Source organism: Erythrolamprus reginae, chromosome Z (assembly GCF_031021105.1).
Source record: "Erythrolamprus reginae isolate rEryReg1 chromosome Z, rEryReg1.hap1, whole genome shotgun sequence".
Taxonomy (NCBI): Eukaryota; Metazoa; Chordata; class Lepidosauria; order Squamata; family Dipsadidae; genus Erythrolamprus; species Erythrolamprus reginae.
In genome coordinates this window covers 117,350,330-117,373,186 of record NC_091963.1, presented here as the reverse complement: position 1 = coordinate 117,373,186, position 22,857 = coordinate 117,350,330, and the positions used below count along the sequence as shown (strand labels likewise).

Below are 22,857 nucleotides of genomic sequence, written 5' to 3'. Positions count from 1 at the left end.
AGCCCCGTGGCATTCGCTTTCCTCCCGCCCGCAGCCGACTGATCGTGGGCGGCTTCCCGATCTCGGAGAGCTTCCTGGGCATGAAAGCTCGCGAATGCAACAAGGACGAAAGCCAGGAAGCTCTCCGAGATCGGGAAGGAGCCCACGGTCAGACGGCTGCGTGCGGGAGGAAAGCGAATGCCTCTCTTTGTTGCGCTTCCGCCAGCATGGCCTGGCTGGCAGCGGAAGATGTAACCGAGCCCACGGGACTGGGCTCGGCTCCCCCTCTTACCAGCCCAGTAGGTAGCCGCCGTGGAAGGCTCCGTTCTGTTCCCTGCCGGCCACAGAGCTCGGCCCCGTGGGCTCAGTTACATCTTCAGCTGCCAGCCAGGCAGCGCAACAAAGAGAGGCATTCGCTTTCCTCCCGCCGGCCCCTCAATCGGGCCGGCAGGGAACAGAATGGAGCCTTCCGCAGCGGCTGCCTGCTGGGCTGGTAAGGGGGTGAGCCGAGCCCAGCCCCGTGGCATTCGCTTTCCTCCCGCCCGCAGCCGACTGATCGTGGGCGGCTTCCCGAGCTCGGAGAGCTTCCTGGGCATGAAAGCTCGCGAATCCAACAAGGACGGAAACCAGGAAGCTCCTTCCCGAGCTCGGAGAGCTTCCTGGTTTTCGTCCTTGTTGGATTTGCAAGCTTTCATGCCCAGGAAGCTCTCCGACAGGCGCGTAGCTCCTCCCATCCATCCAGAAGCCGAAAGTTCTGCCCTTTGTTCACCAGCCTCCACGTTTTTCTTTCGGCTTCGGGCTGGACAGGAGAAGCTAAGCAGCCGGAGACGTTGCCAGCCCAGAAGCAAGAGACGCAGGATCGGGCCGGCGGCAGGCGCAGGGCGAGGCAGCAGGTCTGCATCCTGGGCAGGCGGGCGGGCGGCGGGCGAGGAGGCGCGGCCGAGCGGCGACAGCGGCGGTTCTCCTCACTTCGCCCGGTCCTCTCCTGCCTCCTGCACTGATGTTCCCCGCTGCGTCAGGCGCCGCCAGCCCCAAGTTGGATGCACCCTCGCTGGCCCGCTCGGCCGCGGCTCCTCACCCGCCGCCCGCCCGCCCAGGATGCAGACCTGCTGCCTCGCCCCACGCCCGCCGATCCTGCGCCTCCTGCTTCCCCCCCCCAGCCAAAAATACAAAGGTGGTCTGCCGCCGCCCGCGGAGCAATGGGAAGCTGAAGCCGGCGGCAGTTTCAGACTCCCTTTGCTCCAGGCTGCTCCGCCCTGCCTGTCATGCGGCGGCAGACCGTCTTTGTGTTTTTCGTTGGGGGGAGAGCAGGAGGACCTTCCTGACTCCCTCCCCCAGCGCCGGACCTCCTGCCCTCCCTCCCAGACAAAACCCCAAAGTGGCCTCCCGAACCCGGAAAGAAGCCCCGCCGCCGGCTGTCACCTTTTAAAACAGCCGGGGGGCTTCCCAGCAGCCTCCCGAAGCCGAACGCCAAACCCGAACATCCGGGTTCGGCTTCGGGAGGCTGCTAGGAAGCCCCCCCGGCTGTTTTAAAAGGTGACCGCCGGGCTGGGGGGCTTCCCAGCAACACCCCGAACCCGGAAGTTCGGCAAAAGTTCGGGGTTTGGGAGGTTGCTGGGAAGCCCCCCAGCCCGGCTGTCACCTTTTAAAACAGCCGGGCGGCTTTCCAGGAGCCTCCCGAAGCCGAACGCGGAAGTTCGGGTTTGGCGTTCGGCTTCGGTAGGCTCCTGGAAAGCCGGGCGGCTGTTTTAAAAGGTGACAGCCGGGCTGGGGGGCTTCCCAGCAACCTCCCGAACCCCGAACTTTTGCCGAACTTCCGGGTTCGGGGTTGGGGGGTGCTGGGAAGCCCCCCAGCCCGGCGGTCACCTTTTAAAACAGCCGGGCGGCTTCCCAGGAGCCTCCGAACGCCAAACCCGGAAGTTCGGGTTTGGCGTTCGTAACACGAAAAAAGTTCATAAGAGGCAAATTTTTTCTGAACCCCGGGTTCGTATCACGAGTTGTTCGTAAGACGAGGGGTTCGTATCTTGAGGTACCACTGTACAGTGATACCTCGTCTTACAAACGCCTCATCATACAAACTTTTCAAGATACAAACCTGGGGTTTAAGATTTTTTTGCCTCTTCTTACAAATTATTTTCACCTTACAAACCCATCACCGCTGCTGGGATGCCCCGCCTCCAGACTTCCGTTGCCAGCGAAGCACCCGTTTTTGTGCTGCTGGGATTCCCCTGAGGCTCCCCTCCATGGGAAACACTACCTCCGGACTTCCGTGTTTTTGTGATGCAGCAGGGGAATCCCAGCATCGCAAAAACGGGCACTTCGCTGGCAACGGAAGTCCAGAGGTGGGGTTTCCCAGCAAGGAGAGCCTCAGTGAAATCGCCGCATCGCAAAAACACAGAGGTCTGGAGGTGGGGTTTCGAGGATTTCGGTGTTTTTGCGATGCTGTGATTTCACTGATGCTCCCTTCGTTGGGAAACCCCACCTCCGGACTTCCGTTGCCAGCGAAGCGCTCATTTTTGCGATGCTGGGATTCCCCTGCAGCATCGCAAAAACACAAAAGTCCAGAGGTGGGGTTTCCCATGGAGGGGAGCCTCAGGGTAATCCCAGCAGCGCAAAAACGGGCACTTCGGCTGGCAAAAGGGGTGAATTTTGGGCTTGCACGCATTAATCGCTTTTCCATTGATTCCTATGGGAAACATTGTTTCGTCTTACAAACTTTTCACCTTAAGAACCTCGTCCCGGAACCAATTAAGTTTGTAAGACAAGGTATCACTGTATATTCAGTAAAACATTCAGTTATTTCACAAACTATTTTGAAATATTGCATTAAGAAGGTGAAGAATTAGAAGAAGTTTAATTAACTCTAAAGTTGCACCGTTGCATTCTCGTATGTTCTTTAAAAAGTATACCTCATCTTGTGTGAGATTGTGTTGCAGGATTTAATAGAAATGAAGTAACTGTGAATCTGCAGATGATGCTGAATTCCAAGTCATGTTGTCCCCAGCTAGTATGGTCAATGGTGAGGTATCGTAGGAGTTGTTAATACACAGAGACATATGCTGTGTACCCCTGTTTTTGTGGAAGAGATGCAGGGGTGGGTTCCTACTGGTGCGGTCTTGTGCAGGCGCTCTCATAGTGGCCCACCAATAGCGCAATTTTGGTGCAACGGCTCCGGTGCTGTCTGTGCCAGTCTGTGCACACTACCATATTTAGTTTTCTAATTTTCAGCGAGTTTTTGGCTCTCAGTGCATGCACAGAAGTAAAATCATCCCTCTGAGCATGCACAGAAGTGAAATTGCGCAAGGAGATGTTGTGATGCACACTGTAGGAAAAGGGAAAAGGAACAACGAACCCACCCCTGAAGAGGTGCTAGAGATATAAAGAGTGTGTGTGTGTGTGTTTAGTGTGGTGATGGGGAACAACTTCTTTCTGATGTCTTCTTAACAGCTGTCTCCAATCTGGGTGCCTTGAAGATGGATCCCAGCTTCCAGTATTCCCTAGACTAATGATGGCAAACCTATGGCATGGGTGCCAGAGGTGGCACACAGAACCATATCTGCTGGCACGCGAGCTGTTGCCCTAGCATGTGTGTGCTGGCCAGGTGATTTTTGTTTCACACAGAGGCTCTGGGAGGGTGTTTTTGGCTTCCAGAGAACTTCCTGGGGGATGGGGGAGGGTGTTTTTATTCTTCCCTGGCTCTAGGGAAGTCTTTGCAGCCTTGGGAGGGCAAAACATGAGCCTACTGGGCCCTCCAGAAGTTGGGAAACAGGCCGTTTCCGGCCTTCAAAGGTCTTCGGGGGGCGGGGAGCAGGGGAAGCTGTTTTCGCCCTCTCCAGCATTGAATTATGGGCGGGCACTCGTGCATGCGCAATAGCACGCTCACACACTTGGCACCCGAGGGAAAAAAGGTTCACCATCACGGCCCTAGACAGTTTAGCCATTGCTGAGAATTCTGGAGGTTGATCCACATACTTATAGGACACCTGAATATAAGAACAGAAAACAGAAAATTTGCACCATTTCAGAAAATTCATTGAATGTAGTTAACCATCTCCATATTTATCTGTTGTTCAGCTAATAAAGTCTTTTATCAGAATTAACAAACGATGTTTGCATCAAATAAAATATAAAACATTAAATTCATCTGATTTTTTTCTAGCTAGCACTTTAGGAACAGTAATAATAAAGAATACATGTTAATACACTCAGAATATATAATTTATCCAAGACATGGGCTTTTTGCTTTTAAGGACATAATTGTTGTTATGGTTGGTTGTTGTGGTTTTCCCCCCTCCTTTTTTCTTTTTAGCAGATTGTATTCAGCTTTGCTTTTCTGCAAATATGGAGTTAAGATTATAGCCTTTGGCATCTTACTGCTGTTGTTTCAATGATCTCTGTGCTTGAAAAAGTGTTTTAACCAGCTCAGCAATGTCTGTAGGTGGACTCTGGCATCCAGAATACAGAAAGGGTCATTCCCTTCCCTTTTGTTCTTGTGTCGCCTTCCTTTTCTCAGTTGGCAAGCGATACAGCCTTTCCCTCAGGGAATCTTTTTCCGCTGAACCCGGGTCGAAATCCAGCTTCTGATAGGCAGGCAGCTCCTTTTGCCTGAACCCTCCCTGCTTGGAAGAAAGCTCAGCTGAGTTTATTTATAGCTAGTTCCTCCCTGACATTCTATTTCAGGTCACCCCCAGCAGAAGCCATATCATTTGGTGACTGGGTTGGGAAACAATTGTGTGACTGGAGCAGACTCCTGCATCTTACAAAAATGGGCCCTTTGTAAGAATGGCAAGGAGCTGCTGCTCTATTTTTCAGGAACCTCTTCAAAATAAATTTTATCACTCTAGGGGTATTCTGCTTTTTTTTAGAAACCTCTCCAGCGTTCTAAGAAGATGTTGCTAAATCTGTCCCTTTCAGAGTGAAATAAATCATGGCTAAGATATAAGACGTTTCCTCCTTTTCTATTATCTTTTGCCTCTTGCCTGTTCCTGTATCTTGCAAGTCCTGTCCCTTTCAATCTGGTGTGGATGAAACAATTTTCACCTCTGCTGCTATCTTCTTGAAAGGAGATTTTCACCTGCAAGTATTTTTGTTTTCTCTCTTGACAGCTTTGATTTAGTCTTGGAGATTTCCTCACCACCACACCACACCATTGCCGTGAAACAGTTTTAACTTTTTAAAGGATAGTCTTCTCCAAGAAGGATGGATGCCTGCATGGCTGCAGCTGTTTTAGGAGATTGTTGGATGGTTTGAGTTGACAGTCTAGCATAACCAGAGACACCCTTTTAGTTGGGCAACAGATTGTCAACAAGGCAAACTGAAGTGGAATAACGACAGAGCATAATCGTTCTTTGGCATGCTTCTTGTATCCTCAGTGTGGGGACTGCCAGAGATGTTGCAGACAATTTACGAAACTGAATCATGTTTCTCTTCAGATGGAGTTTCTGGACGTGAGCCACCATTGGAACTCCTGTCACGGGCACAGATCCACGCCATACCTGTGGCAGGTAAGCCTTAACTGTGGAATCTGTCTTTAAAGTAAGGTTAAAAGCAATCTAATATGTAGTTAGTTTTTGGTCTGAATGGCTGGGCTGTTTAGCACATAGAAGGGTGCCCATAAACAGTAGCATCTGAGTTTGCAGCAAAGGGACATGGCATTTCATAAAACTCAGGCCCATATGAGACAGATGGTAGATCAGATGTGCAAATATTGCTTGTTCGTTGAAATAATATATAGAACTCTTCGGTGTGTTGCTATTCTTGGTTATGTTTTCACATTTCCTTGTTGAAAGTAATTAAAGATTGTGATAATGATTTGATTTGAATGAAGCCTGAGCCAAGAATTTAGCCACAGAATATAGGCAACAAATAGTGTTCCAATAATAGGAAGAGTTATGGCTTTTCAACATTGAAAAACTGCAGAAGCCTCTTGTCTCACTAGAAAATTGGATATTTACCTTTTTTAACTAAGTTGACGCCCAGGAATTTTTTTAAAAAAAACATTAGTAGAATTGTGTCTTCCAGTGTTCCACCTCACCATTTGTTTTCATTGTTTTGCTCATTACTGAAACACCACAATTAAAAAAAATCATTTGTGTAGGCTCTTATTATTACATATAGTATTATTAATATTATGTATTCCATGGACAAGCCTTATGGTTAAGTACAAAATGTTGAAAATGTCATGCTCAACAAACAGAATTTGAGGAGAATTTTAAATAGAAGTGGAAATTACTTTGCTGATGCTAGCTAATTGTGGAAGTGGTTTGAATTTATTCTGGTTAATTCATTTCTTTGATTCAGATTTGCAGGATATATAACTTTGATTCCACATCGATTCCAGTATTTTTCACATAAGGCTTGATCAGCAAAGATAGGAAAATAAACGAAAAAGGATGTTCTATTTGTTGAGTTTTTTAAATAGAAGATGCATTTCGATTCAAAATGAAAAAGCATCTGAATCCCGTTTATAACCTTATTTTGGTTCCCCATGTCTTTTCCTCATAAGCTGTACTCTGTCAACTATAAAAGTACTTGTACAAACATGATCTTTTAGAAACATTAATTAATCTGCATACATTATTTATTTTGAATTTTGTCCTATCCTTTTAAATGCATTCACATCACTCACAGATTGAATTCATTTGTTTGAGGAAAAGGACTTCCCATATTTCCTCCCAGTTGTCCTGCAGCAGGCTGAAAAAAAATAAATTTGGTGTAGTGAAACAAGACACAAATCCATTTTGTATTGCAAAACTTGGGATGTCTAAACTATAGCACAGACTGGACTTGGACTAAATTTTATTCTGTAAAGTAATTAGCCCTTGCTTGATCCACTTACCGTATGTTTTTACCCCTTGGAACCCAAGTCTCTACAGTAATCCCTTGCTACTTCGCGGTTCATCTTTTGCGGATTCACTACTTCACGGGTTTTTTAAGGGGGCTTAAATCCATTGAAAATTTTAAATCCATTAAAAATTCATAAAATTCTTCTATAGTACTACTGCATTCTATTAAGGAAACTGGTAGGATATCATATGTAGTTCCATCTGAGAAACATTATTGAATGACTGTTTAACGCAAATGGTGGGTTTTAAAAGTCCAAATATTCCTTAAATACATAAAAAACCTCTTTCCTCTACTTCATGGAAATTCATTTTTCACGGGTGGTCTTGGAACACATTCCCCGCGAAAAACGAGGGATTACTGTACTTAGGAATAAGGTACTTTCTAACCCACCATTATTGGGAGATCCATGAGCAATTCTTATGTAGCTGCCTGCTTTTAAACATAGGCAATGCACCTGACCATCCATGTATTGCATAGGACAAGGAAGAAGTTATTCTACACTTTTGCATGGGAATCTACAGTATTTATTGTTCAATTACTTTCTGTGACAACAAATGTTATCCAATTATGGTGGATTTGTCTATTGGTAAATGTTTACTTGGTTATTTATTTATTAGATGCTATTAAGATCAAAAGGCCTTTTAAAACCAACTTCATTGATAAACAGCGATCATCATTGATGCAACCCAACAATAATAAATATTTAACCAATAGAATGCAATATTTAAAATATAACTGACATAATTATCAGAAACCACAATGAAGAAGGCAATTAAAAAATGGATCTTCAGTGCCTTCTTCTTTGGGGAGATACTGTAGAAAAAAGCCTCTTCCTTAAATTCCCTATTCAACCACCTTTGGTGAACGAAGGTAGATGTGGCAACACAATATTTAAAGTTCAAAATTATTGGAAGTTTTACAACTTCAAATCTTTACTTTGGAACCTATATTAGAAATGTAGTATTAGTGTCATGTGATCTAGATATCTAGTTGGCGCTAACTCATCTTTGAAGGCAAAATTATATGAAATACATAATGGTAAAACTAATCATTGTACATAGATAATTGAGATAATATCTTCCATTGACAAGTCTACTCTATAGCATCAGCTTCTTTAAGCTATAGATTTCAGAGAACCTCCACAATGGGTAGTGCAATCCTAACTAATCAATCGATCGACCAAAAGATTGATCTTATCTAAGATTAGTTGTTAACATTCAGACGTAGAACACTTTTTGTTTGACCTTTTAATTTTTATCAAATTGCCATTCTGTATGATTTCATAAGAAAACATGGGAGAATTGACATCTGCTAGAGATTCTTAAGATGTAATTTGTTAGGATGGAATATTGACTGAGAATACTCATGGATTTTTCCTAGCTCAGTTACATCTATTATTCGAGTTAAAAGAAAATTTCCTTACTCTTGGACAATTTTGTAGGCATTGTAGTAATTTCGTGCATGGTTGTACAGTAAATAATAGAGCAGTAATGGTACAGTATTTAAGGTATTGAACTATGATTAGCCAGGTTCCATCATAGTGATTTTCTTCATTTCCATTGTAGTAATTTTGAGCAATTTTTTTTCCAGCGAGCCTAATCCTCAAGAAGACTGATATTTTTTTGGGGGGGGAGAGGGAGAGAATGCACACTTCACATGCTATCTTGAGATTTTGAAGGAAAGATAGATACAAATCTAACAATTAAAAATATATATGCATAGGTGTTCAAAAATGATGTGCATATTTTTGCATTTACACTTTATATTATTCTGGAATGTACTGATGTAAAATTAATTTTGTTGCAGCCATCATGATCTACATGATCAAGTTCAACAATGGAAAATATTGCCGAGGATGCTTATATAATAATCTTCCTTGGTGATTTCAGGATTGGTCTACACACATGGCAAAATGCAATGGGAATGAGGCAGTAGAATGGACTGTGCCACTTCAGAGTACAGGTGGGAGTTCACATTTCTGAATGCATTTTAAAATCAAATGCAAATCCCAAGCTTTCCTTTTAAGTAGGAAACTTAACAGAATATGAAATAAATGGCCAAGAATTTACCTATGTGATCATTTATTACTTGTAAGATTTATTCTGTGTAGTGTAGCATCCAAAAATGTAACCTCCACCTGCAGTCTGAAAAAAAAAATCACAGGAAATACAATCCTTCAGTGTGATGGCACTCAATGTGAACTGGACTAAAGTCTTGAAATTCATATTGATCTGATAGAATAAGAAATACCAGTACAAACTGAACACTGGAAAGAGGGAATCACAGGTAATTTATATATTTATAGGAGTTTGACAGGACATCTCAGATAAAGGAACAAAACTGAAGCATTTAATAGTAAACATTATTAGTTTATTGTTTCTTTCATATAGCGTTGTTCTGGTCCAAATCAGAACCAGTTCTGAGTTGGTCAAATATAGTCACCGGCACTTTTGTTTGACAATTTATTGAAAGGAGAAAAATAGGTTAGGGGAATGTTTCATTGTTTCTCTAGCATAGCTGTCAATTTTCAAGAAAAGTCAGATAACTTATCATGGTTGTGGTAGATCAAGAATGTTCTATTGGATCTCTCCATTGATGTATAATTTTGGTGTAGTAGCAGTATCTACAGTTATACATCAGTGTTATATTGATGTATTTGGAGCATCTGGTGTATATATTGATGTAATTGGAGTATCTGGTGTATGCAGTGATGTGGAGACAGACATGGCCATTGTGATATTATGAAATTACGATTACCTAGAATAGGAAAGAGTTAAATGGGGCAAATAAACAGCCAAGAAGAAAGGTCAAGTTTTGGTTTTGGCTTACTTTAGTTTAGCTTAGTTAGAAGACTAAACAGGATATATTGGTGGTTTCATTGAAACAGTTGGCAGGCTGTACTGGAAGAAGGTAGGTTGCATAGTTCATTGGAGACAGAATGAAAAAACAGGGCAGCCTTTTTCCAATATGAATAAGAAAAGTTCATGGAGTCCTAAGGGCTACAAGATTTCAAGTTGTATGCCTTAGGTCTAAGACTAGAATGTGATCTGAATGTTGTGGGCTTATCCCAGATGATATCAGGCCCAAACATATGCTAGATATAGGTTTCACTTGGAGCAAATAATAGATTCTATGAAGATGGAATATGCTAGGATCAGTCTTTTGTCCTGATCATATTATTTTTTAGTCTTTATAAGAATCGTTGGTTTTCTTGTCCTCTGCAAGGGTGGAGAATTTGTTATGGTATTCATATTTGGTGAAGCTTGTGTAAATCTTCGCTCTTCTTTTGTCTGAATATTCTCAGCCAGAGGCCATGTTCAAGGTTACCTGCATCTGCCTGGAAAAAAAGGGAAGAAATATTATTTCTGCAGACACTGATACAGATAGAATTGTGACTAGAATTTCTCATATTTATTCTGGGTTGTTTGCCACTTGGGTGTGGTGTAACAAGATGATTGGGGCAATACTCTACAAAGGGACCTATTTAAAATTGTGGGGGTCTGTGGAAGTAGATAAAGCTCTCTATAGAACGCACTACTTGGCTACAGCCAGCAATATGTTTGGCTGGATTTATAAGGTGATTTAAAAAAAAAAAATAAGTTGCATAGCTGAAAAGAATAGAAAGATAGAGGAATAAAAAGGCAAAAAGCAGAACAAAAAAGGAACATGTTAAAAATTATGAAGAAAAATTTGGTGACAGTCTCCTATTCCATTCTTTTTCTCAAACTGTTAATCATTACTTAAATATTTATGCTATGCTTTTGATATGCAATATTAAGCCCCGGGAATTTTTGCTTATGTCTGTTTAAATCATTTCATTTGTTATTTTTAATTAGTTTCTTAACTCTTTTCCTAGCAATCATATGCCAGATGTCTAAATCTGCTTTGCTGTGTAACATGATGTATATCTGGGAGATATTCCTACTTAAATTTGGTTAAATTTGTATTATGACTATATACTGTCATGTTTTGTTTTGTCATGTAACATTATTCATTAGCATTGCTTTCTCAGTCTTGTTACAGTGAATGTTTCACACTGTGGTTGAACAGAGGTGTCAGACTTTTTGAAGGAAGTTGATTATTTCTGAATATACCGAAATGTAGTTGTTTTGGACTCCAACCTTCTGCTTTGGGAAAGATATTAGATAAAATGGTGGGGCTACAGCTACAGAGAAGCCTAAGTAAAATTTATCCTTCCGGATATGTTTAGAATTGGACTTGATTCCAAGAATTGCATTGATTGCTCTTGTAGATGACCTACCTTGGGACCGGGATGGGCAGAGTGCATCTTTCCTGGCGCTATTCGATTTTTCAAACTTTTGTACCATAAACTATGGTGTTCTTCTGGATCAGCCGCAATGACTGAAGTTAGGGAGCCATAATTTATGAAGTTTTATTCAAGCAGGAGATTCGTCAACACCTAAAAATGGACATAGATGATCAATGAAAGCCAACATAGATTGGCTTCTACAGGTCATATCAGACAATCTTGTTGCCTTATATTATAAAGTGACTAAACTTGTGGATTAAGTAATTGTTGTGAATAAAGTATAATTAGATTTCAGTAAGGCATTTGAGATATAGACCACAAGCTACACAGTAACACTTCCACATGAATCTGCAGTTGGCTACCAACCAGGCTTAGTATATAGTCCTCAATAGAGCTACATCTGAATGGAGGGAAGCATGTAGTGAGGCACCTCAAGTTTCTGTCTTGGGCCCATTGATCTTCAACATCATCACAAATGACCTATGGTAGGTGAGATGATTAAAGAGGTTTTCATCAAGTTTGTGGATGACACAAAAACTAGAGGGTGGGAATTGCTGTCACAAGATAGACTCTACTTACATCTTCAGAAAGATATAGATAGATTTAAGCATTGGGCCTTACCTGTCAATATGCAAATCCAAGGTGAGAAAAGTAGTGGCCTGTATTTAAATAGAAAAACCAGATGCAGGGGTACAGGATAGGCAATATTGCCTGTAGGTTCTGATAGATCACATCTTAGGTTTGAATCAGCAAATATGTTGCAGCTACAGAAAAAAGCTAACATAGGCCTGCATCATAGAAGGATAACATCAAGATCATGGGAAATGATAGTATCATTCTACACCACACTGGTGAAACCACATACAGAATACCGTGTCCAATTCTGGTCACCACAATGCAAAAAGGCTGAGGCAAAAAAGAGCAACAAAGATGATAATGGATCTGGCAACTAAATCCCATGATTAATGACTAAAAGAAATTTAAGTGTGTTTTAGCTTAATACAGAGAAGACTGAAGGAAGACAGAATAGCAGTCTTCAAATGCTTGAATGGCTACCAGAGGGAAGAGGGCATCAGTTTATTTTCCATAGCACCTGGGAGTAGAAAAAGAAGCAATGGGTGGAAGCTCGTCAGAGGAAGATCAACCTGGAAATAAGGAGTTTCCTGACATTAAGAACTATTAAGGAGTGGAACAGCTTGCTTCCTGAAGTTGTGGGTACTCAGTCACTGGAGGTTTTCAAGAAAAGATATATGTTGTTATAAGGACTCAAGGTAAGGGTTGAACTAGAAGAAAGCCATATAATTCTATTTCTTCCAGAATTCTGCTTGCAGTCACTAGTTCAGGAGCAGGAGGAGTTGAGCCCATGATTGCTCACGTTACTTAATAACTTCATGAAACCTCTGTTGAGATCATCTGATATGTGGTAAAGCAAACTGTTAATTGGTTAATTGTCTTCATATTAGGAAGTTTAATTTTTAATTCCATTTTTTTCTTAGAGAAAGGGAGGGGAGAGGAGGGGAGGGGAGGAAAAGAGAAAAGATGAGACCTTGAAGAATCCAACCCCCTGATTAGTTTCCATCCATTGTTTCTTGTCCTGTCTCTGATGCTTTGGAAAATATTTTGACCCCCTCCACTTCATGACAGCCTCTCAAATGCTGGAATACTCCTATCATGCACCCCCCCCCCCAGTCCTACATTTCTCGAGACTAAACCCTTTAATCGTTTTAAAGAGATTAGATTAAGAGACAAAAGCATATGAAGAATGGTTAGGGCATTGGGCTTAGCTAGTCTAGAGAAAAGAAGGACAAGAAAAGAAGCAACCTGAAACTCCCTAATAGTGAGGACAATTAACCAGTGAAACAGCTTGCCTTCAGAAGTTATGGGTACTTCACTTTTCTGAAATGGCATAGGACCTCATTCTTGAGCAGGGGGTTGGACTAGAAGAGGTTCTTACTTTGTGTCTAGAGGCTGTTAGGGATTAGAAGAAACAAACCAATCTTAAATTGAATCTCAGTAAGATGGAGGTGCTTTTAAGAGAAAAATAATTTGATTCTATCTCAGCTTCTAAATTTACTCTGGTTGGAGTGGCACTTCCTCTGAAAAAACATGCTTCTCCCTTAGCAGGTTAATTATTATTATAATTGTTTTTGTTTAAAGGATCTACGACTCCAGAAGTATTTTGGTCTCTTATAGTTAACGTTTTTGGGCAGTAGGTAGAGGTCATGGACAAGAAATCTTTTCCCAGATTCAGTTTTTTATGCTTATCAACACACAATTAGACTCACGCCTTATCAACACACAATAATGTTCAGGTAGTTTTCACTTAACTAATCATTCAGTAACTGTTTGAAATTACAACAGGGCTGAACAAATGGCCCTTGAAGCTACAGCCATTGCAGTGCCCCCCCTCCCCACAGTTATGCAATTAGAATCCAGGATTCTTCGGAGAGGGCGGAGGCAGCAGTCAGTATGGGTTGACCCTGTCCGTTAACCAATCAGGACTAAACCCATATTACAAAAGATTGCAGCCTGTCAATCACTCCGCTTTTTTGCTCAGTCCTTAACAAAGGCAGAATGTGTGGTTCAACCTATTGCTGAACCTGCTCTTTCCTTTCTCTATCTTTCTCTTTCTCTTTCTCTATTTACCTACATTTACAGCATGCTCATCCCTTGTTCCTACTATTTCTTTCATCTTTGCCCTTTAGGCCACCTTGCACTTGTAGAAAGCCAAGGGGAAAATAACCGGAGAATGCCCCCTACCCCATTTTTCCTGAAGTAGGAAGAAAGTCCCTCTCCCCTTAAAAAAGAGCCAATTTGCATGCTCCCACTAACAGGAAATTACCCAGAGCAGCTTTCGCAGTAAGGCAATGTGCCTGTGAATAGGAAACTATATCTATTCATAAAGGTGGAACACACTTTATGAATGGAAACTTAGTAACTGGACCGCTCCATTTATAAACAAAAGCATTGCTGGCTGCAACCTATTCATAAGCAAAGCACTGTGGGCTACAGTCATCACAGCTGATTAGATTAAATATCCCAAAACAATGCCACTCAAATCTGCATTCCCCCACCTGACCTCAAGGACAGGGCACGATTTCCCAGCCACAACGAAACAGTTAGAATATCCAAAGATACACACTTGAAGTCTATTGCCCAACAAGCCCAAAAATCTCAACCACAGAGCCCCAAAACTATATAAAGGTCCATCCACTTACCAGACCAAGGGGCCAGCTGATCCAGAACCCAATGCTGTTGTCGCTCTACAGTGTTTGGCTTCTGAAATAAAGCACCCCCTTTCCCAGAAGCTTGTTTCTTGGTTTCTCATTCCATTCCATCTCATCATCCCGGCTAGAAAAGAACAAACTGGGCCTTTTTCCTTTAACAATTTGGCAACCATGGCAGGACTCCTAGATAACCTAGTCTATGAACCGGGCCCAGGTAAGTCACCATCTGGCCAGCAACAGCCCTCTTTCATCTGCGGGTGAACTTTCTGGACACTGCCTGAGTGGTGAGTCTTGTACTCAATGGCTGCTTGGGAAGGAGGTACCACTAAATTTAAATCTTATGGAAAACCCCAGGGGAGTAAAAGGATGTCTGTGTGAGTGAGTGGAAGGGCTCTCCCCTCCCAGTCACAGCTGGATCCTATATCCTCTGTGCCATTCCTAGCCACACCAAGGCCTGTGGTTAGTCCTACTGGACTGTGACCTCTGGACAGCAAGGGGTTTTGGTCAGAGTGTGGGACCCTCTTCAGGAAGCAAGGACTGAACGAATGAAAGGTAAGGAAAAAGTGTCCTTTTGCTGGAATCCCATTAAAATCTCTGAGCAAAGTCCTATCCTAGGCAGACCCTTTTGGTCTGAAAGCCAACAGGAAATAGTGGAAGAAGGGACTCCTACTATTGCTAGAAGAAGCAGAGGTCCTCCCAACCCCCCTTTTTGATCTGAAAACTGATAGCCAGCTTAACTGCACAGGAGACTTGTTGTGATTCAGTCTGAGGCTCCTCAGGGAACGGCTGGAACTCTGCCGGCTCCATGCTCAGAGGGGGAGGACGAGGAACAGGAGGAGGAGGAGGACCAGGCAGACGGGGAAGAGGAATGTCAGGACAAGGAGGAGGGAGAACAGCCTGAGACCCCCGGGGGGGAGCTCTCCCCAGCGAGTAGCCTGGAGTCATTAGATGAGAACGCACAAGCCATCATAGATATGAGGCAGAGAAGGGCAGCACAACGAAGGGGACAATTAGCCAGGTATTTCCATCCCTAATAGGCAACAGCTGGGTTTGGGTGTGGTTCTCCTCAGAAAGGTTGAAAAGGCAGGCCCGCCCTTCCTGTATTGTGGAGAGTTATCTTTTGGGAGTCCTGTGACCTTGCTTCGATCCTTGGCGTCTCTGATTCTGGCTTGTGGCCTCGAAGGCTGAAAACTTGGGAGAGGCGTGGGTTTTATTATCTACAGTGGTGTGTGTGCCAGCAAGAAGCCTGTTGTATTGTCTGGCCATCGTGACTTTTCTGTGAAGCTTCATAGCATTCCAGTTTGTAAGAACAGTTTTTGTTATCTGTGTTTGTTTTCAAAGATATAAAATGACTTTGCTTTTTACCAGCGTGTCTGGCTACTCTTTTTAGTTGGTGTTGACGTCTGGGGGAACCCAGACAGAACAAGACTTAGTGGAGCTGATTGGATCTTTGGGTCCTTCGAGTCCTCCGAGAGGGGTGGCATATAAATCCAATTAACAAATAAATACACAATAGATAAATAAATCTCAGCATCAGAATTAGGAGACAATAGAAAGCTCCAAGGTCGAGGGTCTTGCCAGGATCCCTGTTAGAAAAATTACTCAAAGCCTAGGACCAGAGGAAATTGCTCATCCAGCAGGAATGAGAAAGAAATGACCATGGAAATTATGTCAAGAATGGACTTTGCTCAAAGGTGAGATTGGGAAAGTGATTTGACTTGAAAATAGTACTTCTGAATACCATATTTTAAAGACCTAGATCTATCACCAGAGGGAGCGAGTCAGTCACGATCCCTTGTCAGTACCACTGTTTGTGCTGACAGAACTGGTGTGTCCTTAGTTAGAATTGATGTGGCAGCGCCACAATTTGCCATCTTTGAGTGCCACCCTGTAGGAACAGGGCCCAGTAATATATACTACCTGACAGGAATCCAGGATGCCCCCCCCCCCCGGGCGTAGTTGTGGGCATAGACAAGATTGCCCAGTGAGAATGACTGGAGCTGGCTGGGAACATCTGAGGAGTAGTCTAGGTGCAGCCGCTGCCGCCGCTGCCGATACCAACTGGTACCAGTGGCGGCAACTGCTGAGGCAGCTCTGGCGACTTTCCTTTGAGGAGCAGCAGTGGCAGGAACATTACGTCCATGCCCAGGCCGCCGCCACCACTGTCCTTGAAAAGAAGCCGCCGCAGCCGCCACTGTCCTCAAAGAGAAGCCGCCGCCGGGACCAGCAAACTTAGCACCTGTCTTGCCATAGCCAAAGCAACGCTTTGCTGCTCCCCTGGCAAGGGGACAGAGGCAAGAGGTAAAGAGGTAAGGAGAGAGGGACAATGGGGGGAGGGTAAGGGGTAAAGAGGTAAAGAGGGAGGGAGGGACAATGAGTGTAACATTTTGAATAACAACCAAAAATTTCTGTTTGATATCCGAATTTTTGTTCGGTATTGGGTGCAAAGTTTTAACAAATTTTTTGGCTGTTATCTGAAATGTTCGCTATCCAAGGTGTTCATTAACCGAGGTTCCACTGTACTATGTACAATACATAACACCACTGGTATTGCTGGGCAGGACTTTCAAACTCTACAGATATTGACCGGAATGACTTTAAGGAATCCCAAGCTAGCGCAGACATTCTTCTGCAGCCTAATGATTCAGGACTGAGGCTTGTGGTCCTCCTGTAAACCTGTACCTGGCTGAGGGAGGGGTCAAACCTGGTACATCCTAACCCTCATACCTTCCCCCCCCCCCATGCAATTTAGTAATTTGGAAGAAAGATATTGCCCCCATTTAAGATCAGATTCCCAAGTTCTAATGTGTACCCTCAAATAATACAATCCATAATGGGAAGATATTACCCAGTGCCTTCATTTCTTCCTCACGAAGGATGAGCTTCTAAGGCTATTTGAAAGAAAAACTGAGGAGATTGTGAGGCCGTCAATAATAATAATATCTCCAGGGCAAGTAGACTCCATAACAGTCACCTGGCCATTAAATCCCCCAGATTGGGACTACAACAGTACCAAACACTGGGATAACCTGTTGGCTTCCAGGTCAGATACTGTCTCTGGCTTTTTAAAAAAAAAAGACCTTTCCCATAAGCTTGTTTTTTGCACTTTCATTCCGTTCATCGCGCCAATCACATCATTCCAGCTGGAAAAGAACGAACCAGACCTTTTTCTTCCACCAATGCTAATTTTCTTCCACTACCCCTATATATTGTCTGTCCCCCAGCCGACCTTTGCCTTCTTCCTGCTGCTTCTGAGATATTCCTGACTGAGGTAACTGCTAGTTCTTGGCAAGACCTTGGAAATCCCTAACCTCAATTAGGACTATTAAACATGGACTGTCTGTCCTCTGTGTGGGGTTGTCTTTCAAAAACTACCCCAAATCTACATTTGATCCAAAGTTCTGGCTGATGACTAGAGTGAGATTCTTTAGCAGTGTAGCACCTGTGCTGCTTTATGATATTGGTGACTGATAGGCTTTCAAGCCCAATTCAAATTACTGAGATCAATCTTTAAAACTATATATGACTTGGTGTCCATTCATCTTCAAGATCATCCTGTCTGATTAAACTCCTTTGCACCGTATTCTGATAATCATTTGAATGGCAATGCACATTTTGGGTAGGTTTTTGTGTGTGTGTGTGGTTGAGCTTTTAGTTATTTTCAAAAATCATGCTTTGCATCACTTATGTCCTATATGGTAAGCTGAATTCAAGCTCACCTTATTTAAATAAGCAAACATTAGTCACTGACTTAAGGTAAGATTTCAATAGATCTGTTCTTAGAAAACTGGATATTTGCTCTTGGTATTCTCAGCAAAGAGCAACTGTTTGCTTTTACATTCCAGGCTTTAAATCGTTCTGTCATTCTTTGTATATGCTGATCCTCTCCACAATCCAGATTCTGACCTCAGAAAATTCAGCTTCATGGATGGAATAAGTAGATGCATTATATAACTGTTTTAACTCAATTTCCATAATTCATTCTATATCCTCTGGCAGAATTTCAAAGTATATATCATTTTCCAGCAAGTATTGAAAGAGGGAAGTGATTGAAGGTTGAGATTAGGTGAGTTGAAGCAATGTTAATAGAATCAGTACAGAAAAGAAAACTGAGAAGTCATGTGTACATATTCACATGTGCCTTGTTGCCAAAACACTCGTATCACTCTGGAACTTTCATTGGCCACTTTCTTTATTCTTAAGCCATGGTGGGAAAAAAACAATTTTAAAATAAAATGAAAAATATTATCAATCTAAGGCATTTAGCCCTGTTTCAGAATGACACTCAAGTTTCAAATTACTATTCTGTAACCAATTTGCAATTCATTCATGGAAACACAGAATATATTTAGCCAGCCTTTAAATTGGTTATAAATTTAAACAACAGTAATTGAATAATTAATCATTGCAAAGTCACTAGCTGGATTGGCAATTGTTTTTGTCTTGTTACTGAAAAACCAGGGCTATTTTCATACATTTATATCTTATTGATATATATAGAGATGGCTTATTTTTATTTATTTAGTTTGTCAAACATGTATGAGATAACAGGTATAACATGGACATGAACACAGGAAATGAGTACAAATAAATGGGGACAATAGTAATAATCCTTTCCCTGTTCCTTGTTGACTGATAGTTTTACATACCCATTCTACTTACTTATAAGCAAATTAAATACTTGAGCATGAGGGTTGGAGAAGGGACTTTATAAAAAAAGCATGCCAGTGTCTAAGAATATTGGGTGGATATTTTTAGAGCAAAGGTCTAAGCTGCTTACTGCTGCCAAATAAATGTTAATCCTTGTCAATATTGCACTAGTATTTTGGGCTCACCTTTTATCTGCAATTCTAGCTTTTTGCCAAGGAGAATATAGATATGGGGTAAAAGTACGAATGAAACAATATAATTATGCACTTTGAACTAAACTTTTTAAATTGGTTTTTATTTATTAGCCTACTCTGTGTCCAGTATTAAATTTATTGGAACTATAATTTTGTCTCTTTTTTTCCTAATAGGGTGGAAGCAAAGAGAAAATTGAGGGTATTTGTTATGAAATCTCAAAAATGGAATGAGTAACGTTAGGTCAGGTGGGAGGGGATCACTAATTTTTAAAATAACCTTCCTAGATTTTTTTTTGATACCTTCCAAATATGTTGGACTATATCTTGCATAATCCCAGCTCATGTTTTATGTTAGAAGGCAACAACTTTGATGGATACCTCAGAATTATTGCAGATCCCAAATTTTAACCATCATCAAAAATAGAAGAAAAACAAATTTCTATAATAGTTTATTTCAGGGGAGGGACTATAGTGCAGCCCTAGGCACATGCTTTGCCTATACAGTGATCCCTCGATTTTCGCGATCTCGTTCTTCGCGAAACGCTATATCGTGATTTTTCCACCCGATGACGTCACTCTCTTCCTTCCTTTCTCATCTTCCTTTCTCTCTCTCTTTCTCTATCTTGCTTCTTCCTCTGTCACACTCTCTTCCTCCCTCTCTCATCTCTTTCTTTCCTTCTCTCTCTTTCTCTATCTCTCCCCCTCTTGCTGGCGGGCGGCGGGCGGGCGGGCGCATCAGTGAGGAGCCGGGGTTTCCCCTTAGCGTGGGCGGCGGGGAAACCCCGATCTTCATCTGCTCGCTGCTGCTGCAGGCAGGCAGGCGGCGGACAAGCGGCGGGGGGACAAGCAGCGGGCAGGCAAGCGGCGCACAAGCGGCGGGCGCACAAGCGGCGGGCAGGCAAGCGGCGGGCAGGCAAGCGGCGGACAAGCGGCGAGCGGACAAGCGGCGGGCGCGGCAGCAGCGAGAAGCCGAAGATCGGGGTTTCCCCTTTGCGTGGGCGGCGGGGAAACCCGGATCTTCGGCTCCTCGCTGTTGCGGCGCTGCCGAGCAGATCAGCTGCTGGGCGGCAGAAGGAACCTTCCCTGGGTCTTCCCAGGTGCGGAAGTAAAAACACCATCTGCGCATGCGTGGCCATGGAAAAAAGGGCGCGCATGCGCAGATGGTGTTTTTACTTCCGCACCACTATATTGCGAAAAATCGAGTATCGCGAGGGGTCTTGGAACGTAACCCTCGCGATACTCGAGGGATCACTGTATATGAGTTCCCAGGTTATGTTGGGAGAAACAGACCTTTTTCTAATGCCTGGAGACTGACACCATAGAAAACACAGAAAAAATTCTAGGGTAATCAGTACTAATTTATGTAAGTACCAAAATAGAAGTACAATGAAAAAAGTGATAATTACCTGATAAAAGTCATCCTCTGTAATTACCTGATAAAAGTCAACTACCTCTTGTCTTCCATTGACAAGTCTGGATTGTGGAATCAAAAATGTGCACAAGACAAGTGAAGTATGCATTTAAATTTGAAATTATATAATTAAATCATATAACTTCATTTTGCTACCCGTTTTAAAATTTACTGCTTTTGTCGTTGTTTATATTGCCCTCCAATTCCCCATTTAATAATTTCTCACTGAGAATTTGGTTTGCTTTAGTTATGGTTAAAATATATTTCTCTGTATTTGTGCCTGCGCGTGCAGATTTCATACTTGTTCTTATTTTGGGGTCAATCATAACAGAATTATCTTGACATCAAATTAGATTTTGGGTTTTTTTTAAATACAAACTTTGCTTTGATAGCCTGTCAGAAGCTCAGTTTCAGGTTTTCACATGGATGTCCAGGGGTGGGAAACGATGATATTTTTGTGACTTTTGGAGTTCAATTACCAGAATTTCTGAGCTAACTTGCCTCAAGAATTCTGGGAGTTGGAGTCCATAAATGTCATAAATGGGTCCTGGTTCCCCCACCCTGATCTAGGATTTGAATATATTTTAAAACTTAATTTTAACATTTCAATTAAGTTTAAACTGAAATTAACTGAAATCCATTGTTCTTTCACCTCTACCAACTTTGTCCATTTCTATGCTTTTATCTACCAAGAGTTTCTTCATTCTCATTTTTATTCTGTCTATACGTTCTTGAAGCCAGTTAAAGTTTGCATATGACCATCAGAATCTGTTGAAGTCTGTGGGATAGCAGTGGGTGTATCTGGAGTTAACGTCGGCAGTGATTGAGAGTAATACAAAATTTACATCTAGATTTTAAATTATAAGTTCATTATCTTAGATGTACAGGAATCCAGCTTATTCCTCTTCCTTGAGGCCTTTAGCTTAATTGCAGTTGTAATCAAATTTAACTACGTATTGTATAGCTGCATTAATTTTATCCATTCCTTATTTATAAAGAAGCCACTTAATATAGTTTTGTTGACATCTTGTGTAAGGCTTTTATAAGCATTTTTAATTAAATTTTTAATTTAATTCTTTTAAACCCTCAAGCTTTATTGACTAGAAGTTTTTTCCTCCGGATCTTTGCTTTCTGTCAATATTTTCATTTCCCCCACTCTTTTGTAAGTCACTTGGAGAGTGTGGGTTGACTATTGAACAAGATAGATACATTTTAAAAAGTAAATAAATCATATTAGAGTAGCCTACTTATTAAGATATTTCAATATTATTTACTGAAGCTAAGAGCTTACAAGGGCTTTAAATGAAAAGAGATCATTCTTATTATTACCTACCAGTACCTTGCCAATGTTTAAACTTGGATGCTACTTAACAATCCGAAAATGGTTTTCCTGTGAATAGTGATTGCAATTGGCAGAGCAGTGACATAATTTTTATGAGCTTGGTTTCCCACTATCTTGATGGGTTCATTTTTTTCAAAGCTAAAAAATTTCATATTCCAAATGGTGGAAAATAGGCTACTTTTTTGGTGAGATATAATTGGTGAGGACTATTTATGTTGTTGCAAAAAGAAATTCAAGGACTACATGATACCTATTTATATTTTAATTAGACACAGAAAGAACGTTTCAGCAGTAGGTCCAATTATCTTCCAGTAGGATATGCTAGAGATCTTCATGCAAAACGAAATTTATTGTCAAATGGAAATGTTTCCATTTTGGATATCCTTTATAAAAGAATACAGCTTACAAGACCATATCAATATCATCCTGAAACTTTCCGCATGCAAAGTGGACATATTTGTTTTCTTAACAAAATTCTGTAATTGCGTATTGTTAATGCTGCGTGGGTTATGACAGGGATGCATACCTTAAAAAAAATCTTTGTCATAGATATGTTGACTAGATTTAAGGAGTGGAAATGGGAAATAGACTTTCATGTTCCTTTTCCCATTACTTTTTCTTTGATGCAGTTGTAGTACATTTTAGCAATTTTAAATTTTAGTGCAATCAGGGATAAAACCATTATCCCCAGGGTTTTTTTCCATTTTACCTATTTTCATTGTTAAAATTAGTACAATGCTAATATATTTAAAAGCAACATAGACTAAGTGATATACAGAAATTCAATATTATTTATTATTAATTTGACTTCTATGCCACCCAATCCCGAAGGTCTCAGGGCAGCTTACAAGAAAAAAGTGGATACAAAACAATAAAAAGAAGTCAAATTTAAAATCTAAAAAACTTTAAAACCCTAATTAAAAACCCATAAACTAAGC

At 41.8% G+C, this 22,857-nt stretch overlaps 1 protein-coding gene across 10 annotated transcripts in view; it reads left to right on the top strand.

Annotated features, from left to right (window-relative positions):
- HDAC5 (histone deacetylase 5) overlaps positions 1 to 22,857 on the top strand; it is a 148,742-nt gene that overhangs the window by 36,559 nt on the left and 89,326 nt on the right. For 4 of the 10 annotated variants that reach the window (XM_070727694.1, XM_070727695.1, XM_070727693.1 and 1 more), the window contains one exon: positions 5,412 to 5,483. The exons of 3 other annotated variants lie outside the window; for them this stretch is intronic. In XM_070727694.1, the coding sequence (XP_070583795.1) occupies positions 5,412 to 5,483 (72 nt within the window). Of the gene's footprint in view, positions 1 to 5,317; positions 5,484 to 8,638; positions 8,788 to 22,857 lie in introns of those variants that run through there. 3 more of the 10 variants (XM_070727692.1, XM_070727691.1, XM_070727697.1) reach the window with 2 other exon arrangements.